Source organism: Octodon degus, unplaced genomic scaffold (genome assembly GCF_000260255.1).
Source record: "Octodon degus isolate 3935 unplaced genomic scaffold, OctDeg1.0 scaffold00148, whole genome shotgun sequence".
Lineage (NCBI taxonomy): Eukaryota > Metazoa > Chordata > Mammalia > Rodentia > Octodontidae > Octodon > Octodon degus.
In genome coordinates, this window is record NW_004524724.1 from 1,336,578 (window position 1) to 1,352,659 (window position 16,082).

General features: G+C 52.7%; 1 protein-coding gene across 1 annotated transcript in view; it reads left to right on the forward strand.

Moving 5' to 3' along the window:
* The first annotated feature begins 10,007 nt into the window (after nt 1–10,007).
* The window catches only part of Angpt1 (angiopoietin 1), a 178,605-nt gene continuing 172,530 nt past the window's right edge, over nt 10,008–16,082 (forward strand). Inside the window, exon 1 of the mRNA XM_004642268.2 lies at nt 10,008–10,419. Coding sequence (XP_004642325.2) covers nt 10,135–10,419 — 285 coding nt within the window. The 5' untranslated portion in view covers nt 10,008–10,134. The remainder of the gene's footprint in view (nt 10,420–16,082) is intronic.

Sequence of the window (16,082 nt, forward strand, 5' to 3'; positions counted from 1 at the left end):
ATGGGTTTTCCTTTGAATGTGATCTGCTTCTTTTCTCTAGCAGTTTTCAGTATATTATTCTTGTGCTGAATTTCTGGGATCTTGACTATTATATGTCTTGGTGTGTTTTTCATTGGGTTGAGGTTACTTGGTGTTCTGTATGCTTTGGTTACCTGAATTTCAGATTGTTGCCTCCTATTTGGGAAGTTTTCTGCTATTACCTCTGCCCATATTTTTTTGATGTCATTTGTTTTGATTCCTTCTTTCTCATTGATGCCTATTAGTCTCACATTGTTCATCTTTGCATCATCTTGCAAGTGATGGATTATTTTTTCTGCATCCTAGTTGTTTTTAAGAGATCCTTTCTTACCTTTTCACTAGCTGCACCAGCAGCTGCAAGATCTGAAACTCTGTCTTCACTTTCCCTTAAACAGTTTTGCAAGCTTGTGTTTGAGATTTTAAATTCCTCTATATCTCTTTGACTCTGCTTCATGTGATCTTTTTCATTCCTGTATTGCTCATTCAAGGAATCCATCATTTTTCTAATATTGTGTATCTTTTTATCAATGTCTTCTTTAGAAGTAGTTATTAATTCTTTTAGTGCAGTGTTTTTTTCAGATTGAGTTTCTTCCCTATGTTTCTGTAATTGATTCTTTACTTCAGATGCTATAGTTCCAAGAATTCTTTTCTTATTTCAGAAAGTTCCACTCTGAGTTCCTCTATAACTTTCTGCTGTTGCTTATTTACTATCGACACTATTAATTCATTCATTTGAGCTGAGCTAGAAGAAAAGAATTCTGCTCTGAGTTTCTCTATGACTTTCTGCTGTTGCTTATTTACTATCGACACTATTAATTCATTCATTTGAACTGAGCTAGTGTCCTCTGCACTTGTTCTGGGTGGGCACTGGGTTTCCTCCATATGTTTCTGCATTTGATTCTTTACTTCAGATGTTATTAATTCAGGGATTTCTTTTTTCATTTTCAATCTGAGTTGCTCTATACCTTTCTGCAGCTGTTTCCTTATTTCAGAAGCCATTGATTCATTGCTTTCAACTGTGTGATTCCCAATTTGTTCTGTGTTAGTGTCCTCTGCACTTGTTATGGGTGGGCTTGTGTTCTGAGATTGCATTTTGCTCCTTCTCGTTGCCATTTTGTGTAGCACTGTCTTCTGACCTTTTTTTGTGGAGCTTTGGTGCAGTTATAACCTTAGCACCTACTGAAGTTCAGGTGCAGATCTACAAATTTTGTGTTTATCCAGCTGTGCCTGGCTTGGGTCTGGCTGCTGTGCTCAGCTCCATCCTGCTGCTGCCCTTGGGTATGAAGCTGTTGTGCCCCTCTGGCAAGATGTTCTGCTCCTGGACTAGCTGGGTGTTTCTGTCCCTTTCACACTCTGCAGGGATTGCAGCTGCAGGGTTTCACCTCAGGCCTGTATGCCAGGCCTGAGATGAGTCTGGAGGGGACAAGGTGGAATAGGGGGGAGAGGCAGCTCTCCCACACATTCACTGGGCCTGAGCTAGGACTGGATGTGGGGGTTCCCAGAATGTGGCAGAAATTCCTACTCGGTGGGTAAGGTGGGGGGTGCTGGGGAGTGGTGGGGGACATCCCAAGGGGTGGAAGAGGGTCTCACCCACTCTGTGCCTGGGCTGGGACAGCAGGTCCCACTGGTGCAGGGTAGCCAGAAGCTCTCCCACACACTCACCAGGCCTAGGCTAGGACTGGATCTGTGGGTTCCTGGAATGCGGCAGAAATTCCTACTCGGTGGTCGGTGGAGGGGGGGGGTGCTGTGGAGTGGTGAGGGGCGTCCCAAGGGGATGGAAGAGGGTCTCACCCACTCTGTGCCTGGGCTGGGATGGCAGGTCCCTCCGGCGCAGGGTTCCTGTTCCATTCTAAAAACACCAACTATCACAGAGTGTCAGTCAGCTTCCAGACACTGTGACAAAGTTCTGGGTATAAACAAGTCCAAAGTGGAAAGGCTGGCTTGGCCGTGGTCATCAAGGTTTCCTTCCACCATCAGCCGGCTCTATCACATGGCCTCTGTGGGAAGCCCACCGTGGCAGAAGGCTGGCCTGGCCGCGGTCACCAAGGTCTCCTTTTACCGTCAGCCAGCTCCTTCACATGGCCTCAGTGTGAAGCACACTGTGGTAGAAGGTGTGGTGGAGCACAATGGCTCACCTCACAGAACAGGGCAGTGAGGAAGCAGGGAAATCCAGGGGAGGGCCAGCGGCCAGATCAAGGCCCAGGGACACTGCCACCAGGCCCCCCTGAGTCCTTCCTCCTGCAACTGCTCCATCAGCCATGGTCCCACTGGCAGATGACATCATCTGCTGAAGGAGCCAGAACCTCAGGGTCTCATCTCCAGAACCCCACCTCTGAACATGGGAGGCTTCAGGGGCATCTTAGGGCTGAACCATGAGAGGGTGATCTATGTTAGCAACTTGGTTTATTTGTCTGTCTCTCCTTGTTGGGGCACAAGCCATGTGAGGCATTCACTGCTAGATGCCCGTCCCTGAACATTCTTGTGGTAAATGAAGAGTGCATGAATTTGGGTAAAATTGCCAGGAGACAACCTTGCTCCTGAGGGAGACTTTTCAAACCAGAGGAAAATTGTATGCTGACAAATATCCCATGGAATCACTGTAGAATTTGTAAAATTGTGTTTTTTCCTGGTGGATCCAGATCTTACTGTAACTCACAAGTGGACTTTGCTAGATATCCACATGCAGAGCCAAGTAATAGGTCCCTAACACTTGGAATGTGCTGGCTCATAACAGGGAACGCGTTGGACATATGGTACCAATTGTTTATGGAAACAAGACATAAATTAACCATTTTAAAGACTAAAGCCGCTGGCCACTGGCACACTCATGATGTTGTGTGGTCATCACTTTATTAGCTCTAAGACATTTTTGTGGTATCAAAAAGTGGACTAGTAAGTATGCACTAAGTGGTCCCTCCCGGTCCCCACCCGGGGCCCCTGCGAACTCCCGTCTGCCCTCAGCTTTCAAATTCGCAGTCTGGGGACCTCATAAATAAGACCTTCCACTGACCCTCGTGTGTGGCTTCCCTTCCTCGTCACAGTGTCTTCTTGACTTACCGGTTCTGCTACAGCACACGTCAGTGCTTCACCCCTTCTGTGGCTGGCTAATATCCCTCGCACTGATCTGCTGCATGCTGCGTGTCCCTCTACCTGTCGATGAGCGTTTGGGCGGTCCCCCCCTTGAGTACTGTAACTTGCGCTGCCAGGAGGGTGTGGAGCCAGTGTGACACAAGCAAAAGCCTGTTCCAGAACCTCCAGGTTTCCTTGTGGAACTCCACTTTGATTGCATATTTGTAGGGAGTACGCAGTAAGCAATGCCAAGCGCCTGAAGTTCGTCTGGGAGAGCTCTTGGTCAGTGCTGTTTCCTCAGCCACTTTCTCCATTCCAGGTGTAAATCACATACTGGAACATGTGGGGCACAAAGGCAGCCTGATTATCTTGAGAGCTGCAAAATAATTCCACGACTGAGGAGACAGCATGTCACCGTGACAGCGTCAACGCCGCGTTCATGAGTGGCCAAACAGAAATGTTTTACGCTTTAAAGCCTTTAAAAATATAAATCTTGGAGACAAATGAGTTCAACAACAACAAACAGCATAAGCTAAGGAGGTGCTTAGTCTCTGGGGTCTAGTTTATCTAAAATGCGGTAATCTTTGTGTCCTTAGATGCTCCAGAAATTTAATACACAACACTTTAAAGGCACTAAGATCACCGTTTTATAATCCTGCAATCAAAAATCTCTCCAGAAATATGTCAGGAATATCTAAGTTAAGTTTACTTTTTATTTCTTAGTACTGAACAAATTACAAGAGTTCTCACAGCACTTCTTGGTTCTTTCTTCCCACTAAATTTGCAGACTACCCAAGATAGCCACACACGGCACCTGCTGAACACCAGGGTTCAGGCTGCACCAGATGAACTGCATGTGCATCTCCAGGGCCAAGAACACATGTCTCCACAGTGCTGCTAGGTCCCAGAGGCCCCGTCGTGGGCATGACTCAGAGTTACCCACGAGCTGTGGAGACCAGCTGGGCCAGTCTGCACTTCCAGAGCCTGGCTGGGGCAGGGGGTCAGAGCTCCAAACAAGCTCCTGCTGGACCTGATTTGGGTGACCGGGGACATGGGACAATAGATTCACCTAGGCTTTTGTACTCAGTGAAGATGGAGATGCAGCTGAACAACCAGGAGCTGCTGTTTTATGTATTTGAGAGGATTTTCCTAAGCACCCTGTTAGAACAGCTGGGCCTGTACATCAGATGGCTTAGTGAAAGTGCTTGTTCGGTAGTGGCTTGACTAATCTCTTATTTCTAAAACTTCAGTTTCCTCATCTGTAAAATGGATAAGGTATGCTTGTTTTAAGTGTTGAGTGTGAAAATGATGTAGGCTGACTGTGGCGAATGGTGCTGGATGCACTATCACGAATTTTTAGGGGCAGCTTTCATTTCTAACTCTTAAGGCTTTCCTCTTGTCTAACTGCTATCAAGTTCTGTCTTTGCATTGAGTTAATAACTAATGAGAGGCACTGTGAAACCAGGTAGCATATCGATCTGGGGGTCTGAATGAGCAGGTGGCGTAGTTGACTCATTTACACCCTGCCCCAGCCTGTGCAGGCTGCGTCCCTCCTGGCCTAAGGCTCCAGACACAAACAATGCTTAGGTCTGAAACTGAAAGTAATGATTGACCAGAAATTTCTATTGCTCTTCTCTCTCTCTCTCTCTCTCTCTCTCTCTCTCTCTCTCTCTCTCTCTCTCTCTCTCTCGGTGGTACTGGGGATTGAACTCCAGACCTTACGCTTGCCAGGCGGGCGCTTATGCTGCTGAGCTATCTCCTTGGCCATGTTCTTCTCTTAATCCTAGCAGTGGAAAGTACAGTGCAGCCATTTAGTAGGTGAAGAGCAAACCCTTCCCGTCTTGTCTTAGGCAGAGGGAGGGGAACAGTGCACATATCTTCCCAAGAGCTGTGTTCTCTGTGGAGCATTTACGTTTCCTCCTCAAGTCTTGAAAAAGCCATCAAGCTACACAGCTCAGAAGAGGGGGAGAAGAGTCAATATTTAAAAGAGCAGTTAGGCGCCAGTGACGCCCAGCTTAATAGCAGCAGACATTTATTGCGTGCTCGTGATACCGACAGGTAATCGCTGCACTCACGTTATCTCCGCCATCACAACCATGAACACCACCAACACGGGAGCTTGCGTTACCACTATTTTACAGAGGAGAAACCAACTGAGAGGCTTTGAGGCAGTTCTGAGCCCAGATCTACCATGGTGGATTTGAGCACATACTAGGAAAACTAGCTGTGCTTGGTTTGTCGGAGGCCGTTGCTTTGGGTAAACTGAGGTAAGCAAAGGAGCCAAGGAAAGGAGGGACCCAAGAGCACGGGCACTGCGACAGCCGAGGGATGCACAAGCACAGAGCGGCCCTTCACGGTCAGCATGCAGCTTAGTCTTTATCAGTCGCCTCTGCTGCTCCCTTAAGGACGTCTACTAACTCCTGGAGAAAAGTCAAGAAGGAAGAATAAATCCATCAGGATAGAAGGTGCTAACTTTTCACATGTAATGAATTCTGTTTAGGGCTGTCATCAAAGACTGGCCTTTGCCAGATAATACATGAACCAAGAACCGGATTAAAGCAACTATTTTTAAATGCTTTATGTACCACTGGAATTTATTTTTAGCTTAATTGCCAAATTCTTAATCTGACCAGACCCTGCAGAGGAGTAAAGCTGGCTTTGAAAAAATAGATAGAACAAGGTTTCCGTTGCGGATATGTAAGTCGTACCAAAGTGCGTGCTTCGCATGAGGCCAACACTGGTGTCTAAGTCTTTCGGGTTGCACCGAAGAGAACGCGTTATCTCCCAGGAAACAGCCCGTGAGGATGGCACTCCACAAGTTCTTGAGTAGAAGGTCATCTGTCTGCACTGGCTGGGAAGGAGTGGGTGATGAGCCACAGTGACGACGCTAAAATGACATCCGCGTTGCTGCCATGGCTCCCAGGGCCTAAGGCTCTCACCAGCTCGGGCAGGACCGCAAGTCCAGGACGCTGGATATGGCTCCAGCCTCTGCCGAGTGTTCCTACTGCATGGTTTCCAACTCTTCATTCAGTTACCAAATATTTACTCAGTGCCCACTGTGTGCCAGGCACTCACTGCTCCAGGTGTGGGGTGTGGGAGGAACGTCAGAGCTCCCAGAGTGGCCAGCGCGTTTACACAGCCATCTCCGTAGAGGCTGTGCTTCTTCAATGTGTGATTTTTAAAAAAATGTTCAAAAATGATCTCAGACATCAAGAGGACATTGTGCTAGGAAGCAGGATTAGATAAATACGGCCATAAAATTCAATTACACAAGCTACAAAGCAAGCCACACTGGAACACAAGTAGGAACACACAGGCAGACCCAGAACACAGCCCTGGATGTGCCAGGCCAGCTGGGGCTTCCTATCTGTCACCTCCCTTCATTGTCCCTTGGCTCAGGGATGGTGCCCTGTTACTGTGCCCATTCTGCAGATGTGGAGACTGAGCTAAAGATAACTGTCTTGTCTCCCATTGTCTAAGACAAGAAACAACCAAGGAGAGTAGGACACAGCCCTGGTCCTGCGCTGAGGGGACACAGGAGGGAAAGGAGCGCTGGCGAGCGGGGAAAGGGGGTCTGAAGACTGCGGACAAGCAGTGATCTTAATTCCACAGTGTTGGCAGCAAAGGCCCCAATGCCCGCGCAAATCCAGCTGCGCTGGAAACCGTTGTTCTTGAGTTTCTACCATATCCGAAGTGCGTGTTCTTTCCTGAGCCGAGGAAACTGAGGCAGGGAGCCCTTGACCTTCTCTTCTCAGCCTGGATTGAGAAAGGAGGAAGCCTGCACACGCCCCTCCTGGCCCCTACTCCCCCCTCCCCAGTGTGGGGCCAGCAGGGAAGGTCTCACAGAGGTCCCTCTGACACGATCCCACTGGCCACCTGGGTTCACTCTGTGGACTCGCTGACAGCAAGGCCCGGGCAGCCCAGGCTGTCTCCTGGGCCCTGAAGCTCCCAGCTAGCTCGGGCCTGGCCAGTAGCTGGCGCTGTGCAAGGCCAAGCCACTGCCTCTGCGCGGGCCTGGAGCCCCTCCATCCGCAGCAGCGCCCTTCTCAACTGCCAGGGTCCGCACCGCGCTGCTGTGCCCAGGCCTGAGGGCGCTCCAGAGCAGCTTCCGAGGCCTCTGCTGGCCCTCCAGTCCAAGGTGACCCTCCATGTCGCAGCTCCCCTCCCTTTGGAAGCCATCTGAGCTGCTGTTTCCCAGTCCCTCTGCTGTGGCTCAAATCCAGCCTAGCCACCAGGGCCCAGCTGGTGCCCATGGCCACGCCCTTGAGCCACTGAGTGAGACTCCAAGGTCTACCACTCTGCAGCTCCTGCAGTTCCCCTGCATGTGGCTGCCTTGCCGCCCACAGGGTGGGTGAGGGGGGCGGTGAGCAGAGCAGCTGTGCAGCGGGGCCAGGGCCCTGTGACACGCTGCAGCGAGCCCTTCAGAGGCACCACAGCCCTGGGCTCCTGAGCCACCCTGGGTTCAGGTCAGGTCACAGAGGAGGAAGCAGAGGGGAGGTCTGGGGAAGGTGGGGGAGCAAGAGGAGGACAGGGCAGGACGGGAGGGCAGGGAGGGTAGGGGCTCCCCCAGCATTTGTCATCTGGGTGCTTGCTTGCCTTTCAGTGCCGGGAGGGCCTTTGGTCAATACACCCTTCTCTACACATACCGTACCATTGACTTCTGCCTCAGAGCAGGGTTACAGTCTGTGTCAGCACCAGGTATGGTATGGGGTTGACATCTGGGAAGAGTACACATGCTCCAACATCTGTAGGGCCAGTGAGGACACTACACCAGGGCATCCTGCTCCACTTCTGCTCCGCTAGGAGGTGGGAACATGGTTAGGGCGCAGGTTCCCTGCCGCCCCGCTCTCTGTGTTCCCATGTTTCTTCCTCTCCAACACCAGTCCTCCCTGGAGATATGGGTAGAGGGGCGGGAACATTGACTCATCAGGGACCAGAGGCCCAGCCGGCCATCTCGCTCACTCATCCATTCTCCCTGCTGTCACATGAAGCTTGGGGCATCAGTGCTGAAACAGGGTAAGCACCACGGAGGAGCTCACGCCAGATGGGTTGGACAAAGCACAGAAGCAGGAAGAAACCCTGAGGAAGGTTTGCAGTTGCCTGAGGAGGCCTTTGGCATCTGTGGTGCAAGCCTCTCACAGTCTGGACTGCAGGAAAGTGTCACAAGGACACTGGAGACTCGGTGCATTGGTGCCAGCGAGCACCCTCTGAACAGTGTCCGGCCCCGGGGTCTGGACACTGGCAGGAGCCAAGAGCCTTGAGGCCTGAGTCTGCCTTCCAGGGCCCTGCTCATCTGCGTGGGGTGTGGGGTGTAAAGTCTCCAAGACCAGACAGCCCGGGAACTCCACGGAACAGAGTTCTTCACTTCTCTGGGGGTTGTAGAAGTTATAAGCCATGGGCCTGCTGACCGCAGCCTTCCTGCACCCTGCACGCCGGGGCCATGTAGTGCAAGGGCCCGGACCCAGGCTACATCCCTCCCACCACCGAGTTTTCCTGTTGCTCAAAATGAGTCTTTAGCCATCTTCCCAGAGCAACACCAGTACTCCCAGCGTCATGGTTTCTGTTTGTCTGGCAAAGCAACCAGTTTCTGGCTCTGTCTCTCTGCGTCTGCCTCTGTTCTCTTTTTATGGGTCTGGGGATAGGAGTGGAGATTAAGCCCAGGGCCTTAGCACTAGGCTGCATTCTGAGTTCTATCTTGTTTATTTATTTAGCTTTAGTTTTTGGTGCAGGGACTGAACTCAGGACCTTGTGCTTACCAAGGAGGAGCTTAAGCTTTTGAGCAGGTTCTCCCCAAGTACTCGAGTTGCCCAGGCCAGGCTTGAACTTGGGGTCCTCCTGCCTCAGCCTCCCCAAGACTAGGATGACAAGCCTGTCTGTGCCTGGAGTCCACCCTGATTTTGCGTCTTGAGTGTCAGTCTTGCCTTTCTTGGGTGCCCATGCGGCTCAGACTTGCACTCCTTGTCATTCCTGTGGAAGAGATAGCTTTGCACAGCCAAGCAGCAACAGGCTGAGAGCCAGTACAAGCAGGGAGCCTTCTGACTCAGTTTCCCCACATACACGTGTGGGTTTGTGCTGGCCGCTAGAGGAGAGGTCTGAGGAAAGGGCAGGACGCTCCAGCGCAGTTGCGCCGGCATGTGGCTCCGGAGGGTGCAGCGGAGGTGGGAAGTCGGGGACCCCAAGGGGCTCGGGCGGGCAGGAGGCAGGCAAGCAGCAGCCTCCCCCCTCCCTGCCTGCAGGCCTGCCCGGCCTCTCCCTGCAGGCTGGGCTGGGGCTGCTGTCTTGAGGTCGCGCTCCCTCCGGATGCTCAGGGCTCCTCCTGCACAGCGCGGCGTGGCACCCACCACGCGGCACGGGCGCCCCGGGGGTCTGGGCGGTGACCGGCCGCCGGCTCTCCAGGATGCAGGGCAGGGACCCTGCGCCCGCCCAGCTGCTTGCGGCCCCTGGAGAGCCGGGCCTGCGCGGCCCGGGACCGGCGTGGACCGCGGGGGCAGACGGCCGCTGCTTGGTTCTCTCCGCTTGCGCAAGTGGAGTGAATAGAGCGAGGGCAAGCCTGGCTGACAGCAGCTGAGGGCTACTTCCCGGGTGGGGAAGAAGAGCTTGTAGGGAGTAACGATTATGCAAATTTACATCGCCCAGCAAAGGGCATCTCAGCGGAGAGGGACAGCAGGCCACCCTTCCTCCAGCGCCCAGCGACACAGAACGGTAGGCTGCGCCGGACCTGGCCGGGCGCAGGTTGTGCCAGGGTGACCAGGCCAGGTCCCGAGCGCATTAAGGTGGACCGCCCTGGTTACTGAGTGTTAAGGTGGACCGCCCTGGTTACTGAGTGTTAAGGTGGACCGCCCCGTTATTGGTTCCCGAGGCTGTGGAGGGGCGGGGCCTGCAGGACCGAGGTCATGAGCACCAGCCCGGCTGTAAGACGATCCATCCCGGCCGGCCGGCAGCTGCGGGCACACACTCGCATTCCTGTCAAGTCGCTCGGAGCGTTGGCGTGGATGTGCAGCAGGAGCCCCTGAGCAGCTAGAGAGGGCGGGCAGTGGGGCGCGGCACATGGCCCCGCGCTGGGACGGGACGATGGGGGTCCCCCCGGGCCTGGCGTTGCTCGCTCTGGCGCTGGCGCTAGCCCCGACCGGTGCCCGCAGGCTCAGCCGCGTGCAGCACGGGCCCTGCGCCTACACCTTCGTGCTGCCGGAGCTGGACACGGGCTGCGCGGGCGACCCGCTCAGCAACAACGCGCTGCAGCGGGATGCGCCCCACGCAGAGCCAGAGCCGCCCGCTCGCCGGCTGCAGCACCTGGAGCACGCGATGGAGAACTACACGCAGTGGCTGCAGAAGGTAAGTGGGCCCGGCCGCGCGGCCGCCTCCTGCCCCGCGCCCGCGCAGCTCCGGGCGCGTGCAGGCTCCCCAAGACTCCTGCCAGCTCCCGGGGTGCATGCAGACTACCCGAGCGTGCGGAAGCGCACAGTCGTGGGCCCCAGGCTGCCGCTACTTGGGACACTGAAGTTAGTCTAAATCCAGCGTGAGCAAAGAAAGCAAGAGTTTGTCAGAAGAGCAAGTGGTGGGAGGAGGAAATCTCCGGGTGGCAGTAGAAGTGTAGGAACTGCCGTTTTGTCCCGGGAAACGTAGTGCATTGGCGCTGGAAACCGCGCAAAATGTTAACTCTGTGTCAACCGTTAGTGAAATTAACATGAAGTGAGAGTAAGAACATAAACCACCCGTATGGCATCTGGCTGCAGAAGTCGTGCATGCCAGTAAGGAAACTTGATTTTAGCAAGCCCAGACGTTCATATCCTTCTTCAGTCTCTGAGGACATCCGGAAGGTGAGCTTCCGCATGAGCTCACTGGCAAGGCTTGCCTGCCCAGGCACCTGAGCACTGGCTGGGCTCAACACCTAGGCGCTGCCCAGCCGGGGCTCCTCTTTTCTCCGCCTTGGCTAAGGAAACAGGGCGGGTGGGCCATGGCTCTCAGTACCCTGTGAACGCTAGGTTGGCCATGACTTTGACCCCAGAGCATAGTAATCGAATTGAGCAGCTTCTTCCCATGAACTGAACTTTCTGTTGAAATTACTCCTGCTAAGGGGGAAGCCCTTCCTGCAGCTCTCTCTCTCTCTGCTCTCTGTGTGGCCCTGGCAGGTAAGCGGCTGTGCTGAGGGGATCATGCTACCAGGAGGGAGGCCCTACTCTCATTGGTGAAAAACTTCTCCCTGCCTTTGGAGAGATTCACTTGCTGCACCACGTGCACTCTGGGGAGACACAGCCTGGCTTCTCCGAAGCCATCTATTAAGACAGCAAACATTTCAGAGGCTGCAGGATGAGGAAAGGACTCGTGCTCGTTTTTGTGGCTGCCTATTCACAATGACTTAGGTCTAAGTGTGCTGAATCATGCCAAGAAGTGGGTATTCTACTTTTGTCCACTAGGGACTGAACTAAGATCACTGTTACTTTATTTGACAGATTAACTACAACTGGGTAGTTGTAGAGATCCCAAATTTGGCCGTGCAGTTAGTCTTTCTGAGCCTACTGCAGGTGAAAAAACAATAAGAGGACAAGAGAGGAGAATGGGAGTGAATCTTGCAGACTTTTGATAACTGCAGCTTAGTAATGAGGTGTTACAGCAGTAGTTTACATGAGATCCATGTTTGTCTTTGGTCAGTTTATTTTCATAGTAAACAAGTGAATTTGATGGAATATGTTGTTATTCTCAGTATGCCAATCATGTAGTTTTAAGGATAATTTAATCATGATAAATTGGTTTGAGTTTTTGAGGGAAATAGAAGGAAAATTTAGGCCTAAATTGTCCCCCAAATGTAGTGTTTTGTTCACTTAAAACATACAATGAAATGGTGATTCAAACATAGTCATGCATATTCTTTTGTTGCTATGTAATTATTCAGCAGTGACCTGGTAAGCATTCTGCTGGGTCTAAGTCATGCACACATTTCCAGTGTTAACTTACTTTGTGAAGTGAAGCTGATCTTTGTTTGCATCGTTCTTGGCCCGAGATTGTAGTATGGCTCTCAGGTCCTAGCCAAGCATGACTCCTGAATGCTCTTTGGTTATGCAGAGGTTTGGAAGAGTGAATCAAGTTGCAGCCTTACTGAAAATGTCTCCCTTCTGGGTCTGACTCAGAGCAATTTGGCTGGCCATTGTCCCCGTTAATTTGCATATCTTTTGTCATTGCTAATGTGATTGGCTGGAAGATCAAGTAACCAAATAAATGCATTCAGCAAAGAACTGGTAAAGACTCTCCCTTAATGAGAGCTTTTTCGCCCCAGCCCCTGCATTTTATTCCATATATTTAGTTTGATCACTCACACATGCACTTTTTGACCACACCCATTGTCCTGCTTGGCGTTGCAGCCCGGACCCCCCTGCTTTTATGCCTGGTAGCTGCTGTGGGGTCAGAAGCAAGCACCTGGGAAGCACCAGCCTGCGAGGGAAGCTCATCCACTTATTCAGGCAAATAATTAATTGAATCAAAGCATGGTACTTGTCATGCGGCTCGTGTCACCACTGTCAGACACTGCTGACGTGGAATGCGTGTGTGCTGGCAATGCGAGATGAAGCTAGATGATAATTTGTGTTAATCTCGCTTGTTTTAGTTGTATTTTGACTAGGACCTGTTCGGAGCACACATCGAGGTGCATGCACTGGACTCGCTTTAATCCCACTGGGCTCACTTCCCAACAGCCTCCCGCTGGCCCCTCCCATTTGCAAAAGATCTGGCTACTTCTTTGCTATTATCTTATATTTCGCTCTTTACTTTTGTTTTGGGTTTCTTATATAGATAACTTGTGCAATATTCAGGGCATAATTTATGGTACAATATGGGTATTTAGATATATTTTCCTTAAGACATTGGCAGTCACCAGAAGTCACTTTATGAGATGCTCTCAAATTCATCAACTTTTGGCCTTGTAGCCCAGTGGGCTGAGATGCAAATTATCCAAAGGGGCAAATGACTTGCTGGTCACCCGAGAAATGGAAGCGCTGAGGCATGATCTCGACACGGGCTTCACTGAAGGTCAGTGCTCCTTGGGGCCTGCAGGTTAGCCTGCGTCACGGACAGTGCTCCCTGCTTGTCAGATGGGGAGAGGCTGCAGCCAGTCTGCCAGCACCGCAGGTTCTCTTTGTCTCACACTTGGGAAATTCACAAAGACACACATTTAAGATATATAATGTTCTAGTGTGTGATGAGTCTTGGCCTGGCTGGGTCTCTCGTGACTTATTTTCCCGTTGGGGGCTTCCTCAAATGTGTAAGGGACAAGTGATTTTCAGTTTGTCTCCAAACCTGAAGACAGTGCCCGCCGTGACTTATGTGCATATACGCTAGCACAGAGGCGGTTTCCGATGACGGCCAGAAGCAGGCATTTCCTTAAGTCAGGTTGCGGGAAGGGCCCCACCAACTTCACTGGCAGACCAGACCTTGGTCCTGAAGCCGCCGGGAGGAGCCTTGCAGCTCTGTGCGTGCCCATCAGTCCGTGGGGTTTATTGCCTGCTTGCTGTGTCTTAGAATCAAAGAAGCTGCGTAGGAAGAGGCTTTCCTGGGCGCTCCCAGGCTGCGGCACGCTCCTCTCCCAGCTGCACTGGGGCTGGGGCGCTGTTCCTGTGGGCCACAGCAGGCCCTCCTCGCCCTTCATCCCATGTGGGACGACTGGGTTAGTGTGATGTAAAATGGACAGAGAGTGCTACGGTCTTCCTCAGAGCTCTCCTGAGTCTCCAGCTGCAAGGACTGGTTGGGCTCCTCACTGCAGCCAGACGCCGCCCCAGCCCGGCCTGTGGCCTGTGCCCTGAAGGCGCAGGAGGCCTTGCCACCCACGGAGCTCTGGGTTGCCCTGTCCTCTCTCCGAGCTCTCAGGGAAGCTTTCTCCGAGCCCCATGGCTGCCTTCTGGGCCTGGGAGCTGCTCTGCTCTGCCCCGCTGCTGGCTCTTTATAAGGAGAGCTGGTGATGTCACTCTGCTTCCCAACTGTTCCACCACTGTGCGGTCCCCTCCTGAGAACATCACTGAAGCAGGGTTGCGCCTGACAGCCTGCAGCCACTTCTCCCAGGCTGTGTGCTGAGGGCAGAGCCTGTCCTGGTGGCTCTGGACTTGATGTACTTTTTCGTTCATCCTCTTTGGTGACAGATGGGACTTAGGATAATGATCAGAACATAGAAGCAGCGGAAGCCAGTGGCCCTGGAGTCTGTGGGCTCTGCATCCACAGACTCAGCCAGCCTCCCATAAAAAATATTTTAAAAATTGCATCTCTAATAAAGCACATAGACTTCTTTGTCCCTGTTCTCTGAGCAGTACAGCCTGGCAGCTGTTTATATAACATTTGTACCATGCTGGGGTGACAGTCTAGACTTGGACCAGGATGGGGGGCACACGTTGGCTATGCCACACCCTGCTGTTTGTGTGGGAACCTGGAATCCAGGCATCCATCGCTGTGCCTGCACCGGCAGGTGCCCTTTGCCACCTGCCTCCTGCCCCCATGTATGCCTGGTTCTGCCTTTGGGAGGAGGCCTGGCTTCTGCCCGGGCCGCTGGAGGACGCCAGCCTCACGCCTCCGCTCCTGGAGGAGGCCTCCTTCCTCTTGGGCCTGCCCCTTCCGTTCCTCTTTCCTACCACAGCTGCTTGGCGTCACTCTCTGTGTCAGTTACCTTCTGAGTCATCCTCCACTTTCATTCCAGCTCAAGCTTATCTCGTTGAGGGAAGCTGGGAAGCTCCAAAGCCACTTTGGTTTGGGTCCACAGTTGGAGGGAGGCAGGGTGGCCTCTCTGTGTGGGAATCGTTTTGCAACGCACACGTACCTCGCAGGCCTGTCATCAAGGGGGTTAGCGCAGACACAGCTCTCCTGGACACTCATCTCTGCCTGTCAAGGCTGTTCACACACAGGGTCTGTGCCAAATAGGCTTCTCATTCTTGTATAGAAATAGGAGGCCAGGAGGTTCCTGGCAAGGCTCCTTTGGTCCCAGTGGTTGCCCCCAATGCCTCCAGCTCTCCCTCAGTGGCAAAGCCACATGGAGCTACTGTGGCTGACTGTGCCACCAGGAGTGTGGCACTCCTGCAGGACAATGCCCCTCGGGACTTCACAGGTCTTCACTCTGCCAGGGCAGCATGCTCAGCAACATGGAGGTCATGGGCTTTAACCTGCTGCGTGGCTTCAGGCCACTGATGCAGTCTGTGTCACAGCTGTTGAAGGGACAGACACATGGGCTCAGGTACATGATGTGCCCGGAGTAGGCCAGCAGGCACGTCAGTGGCGTGTGTGTGCAGCGTGTCTGCTGAGCCACTCAGAGTGTGAAGCTGAGAGCCTCAGACACGGCGATGTAGAGCAGGGACGCGGAGCAGGAATGTGGTCAGTTTCCATGCAGGGCTGAGGTGGATTCTGGGAGAGCACGGATTTTGTAGCCCAGGGATGTGTGCTGCCCCACACATTGGGAAGGGTGCACTATGGACAGCCGTGGTTTTGTTCCTGGGAGTAGACTGGGCTAAACCACTAGGCTCTAACAATTGTCAGAGGCTTTCCATTTCTCATGAGCCAGTGAGTTCTCTGAAACCCCAAACTCGATTCTCCTATCGACTCTCGAAGGTGGTCACAGAGCTTGGTGGGAGGCTCCACGGTGCCCCTGTGTCCACAGCACGGTGCCCCTGTGTCCATAGCACAGTGCGGCTAGCCTGAGCTGATCGCGGGCCTTCAGCTCGCTGCACAGATGTGAAGAGCGGGGGAGCGTCCTGACCACCAGGGCCACGGGCCTATGTGCCACGTCCTGCCAGACTCAGGCTTCTAATGGTGAGAAGAGAGTGATGCCGTGGTGCTCACCTTAATTGTTACAGAATAATGAGATTCATTAAATAACCAGCTCATTGGAATACTCACAAATGCTAATATTAGAAGTTTTCCACGAATGAACGCACAGATTTTAGATAATTCTCAGTTAGGACTTGCCTTGTAATAATTACTGGGCAAACTGCTATGCAGTCTAGAGGCAGAGGAGGGGCCAGAGCTGAGGC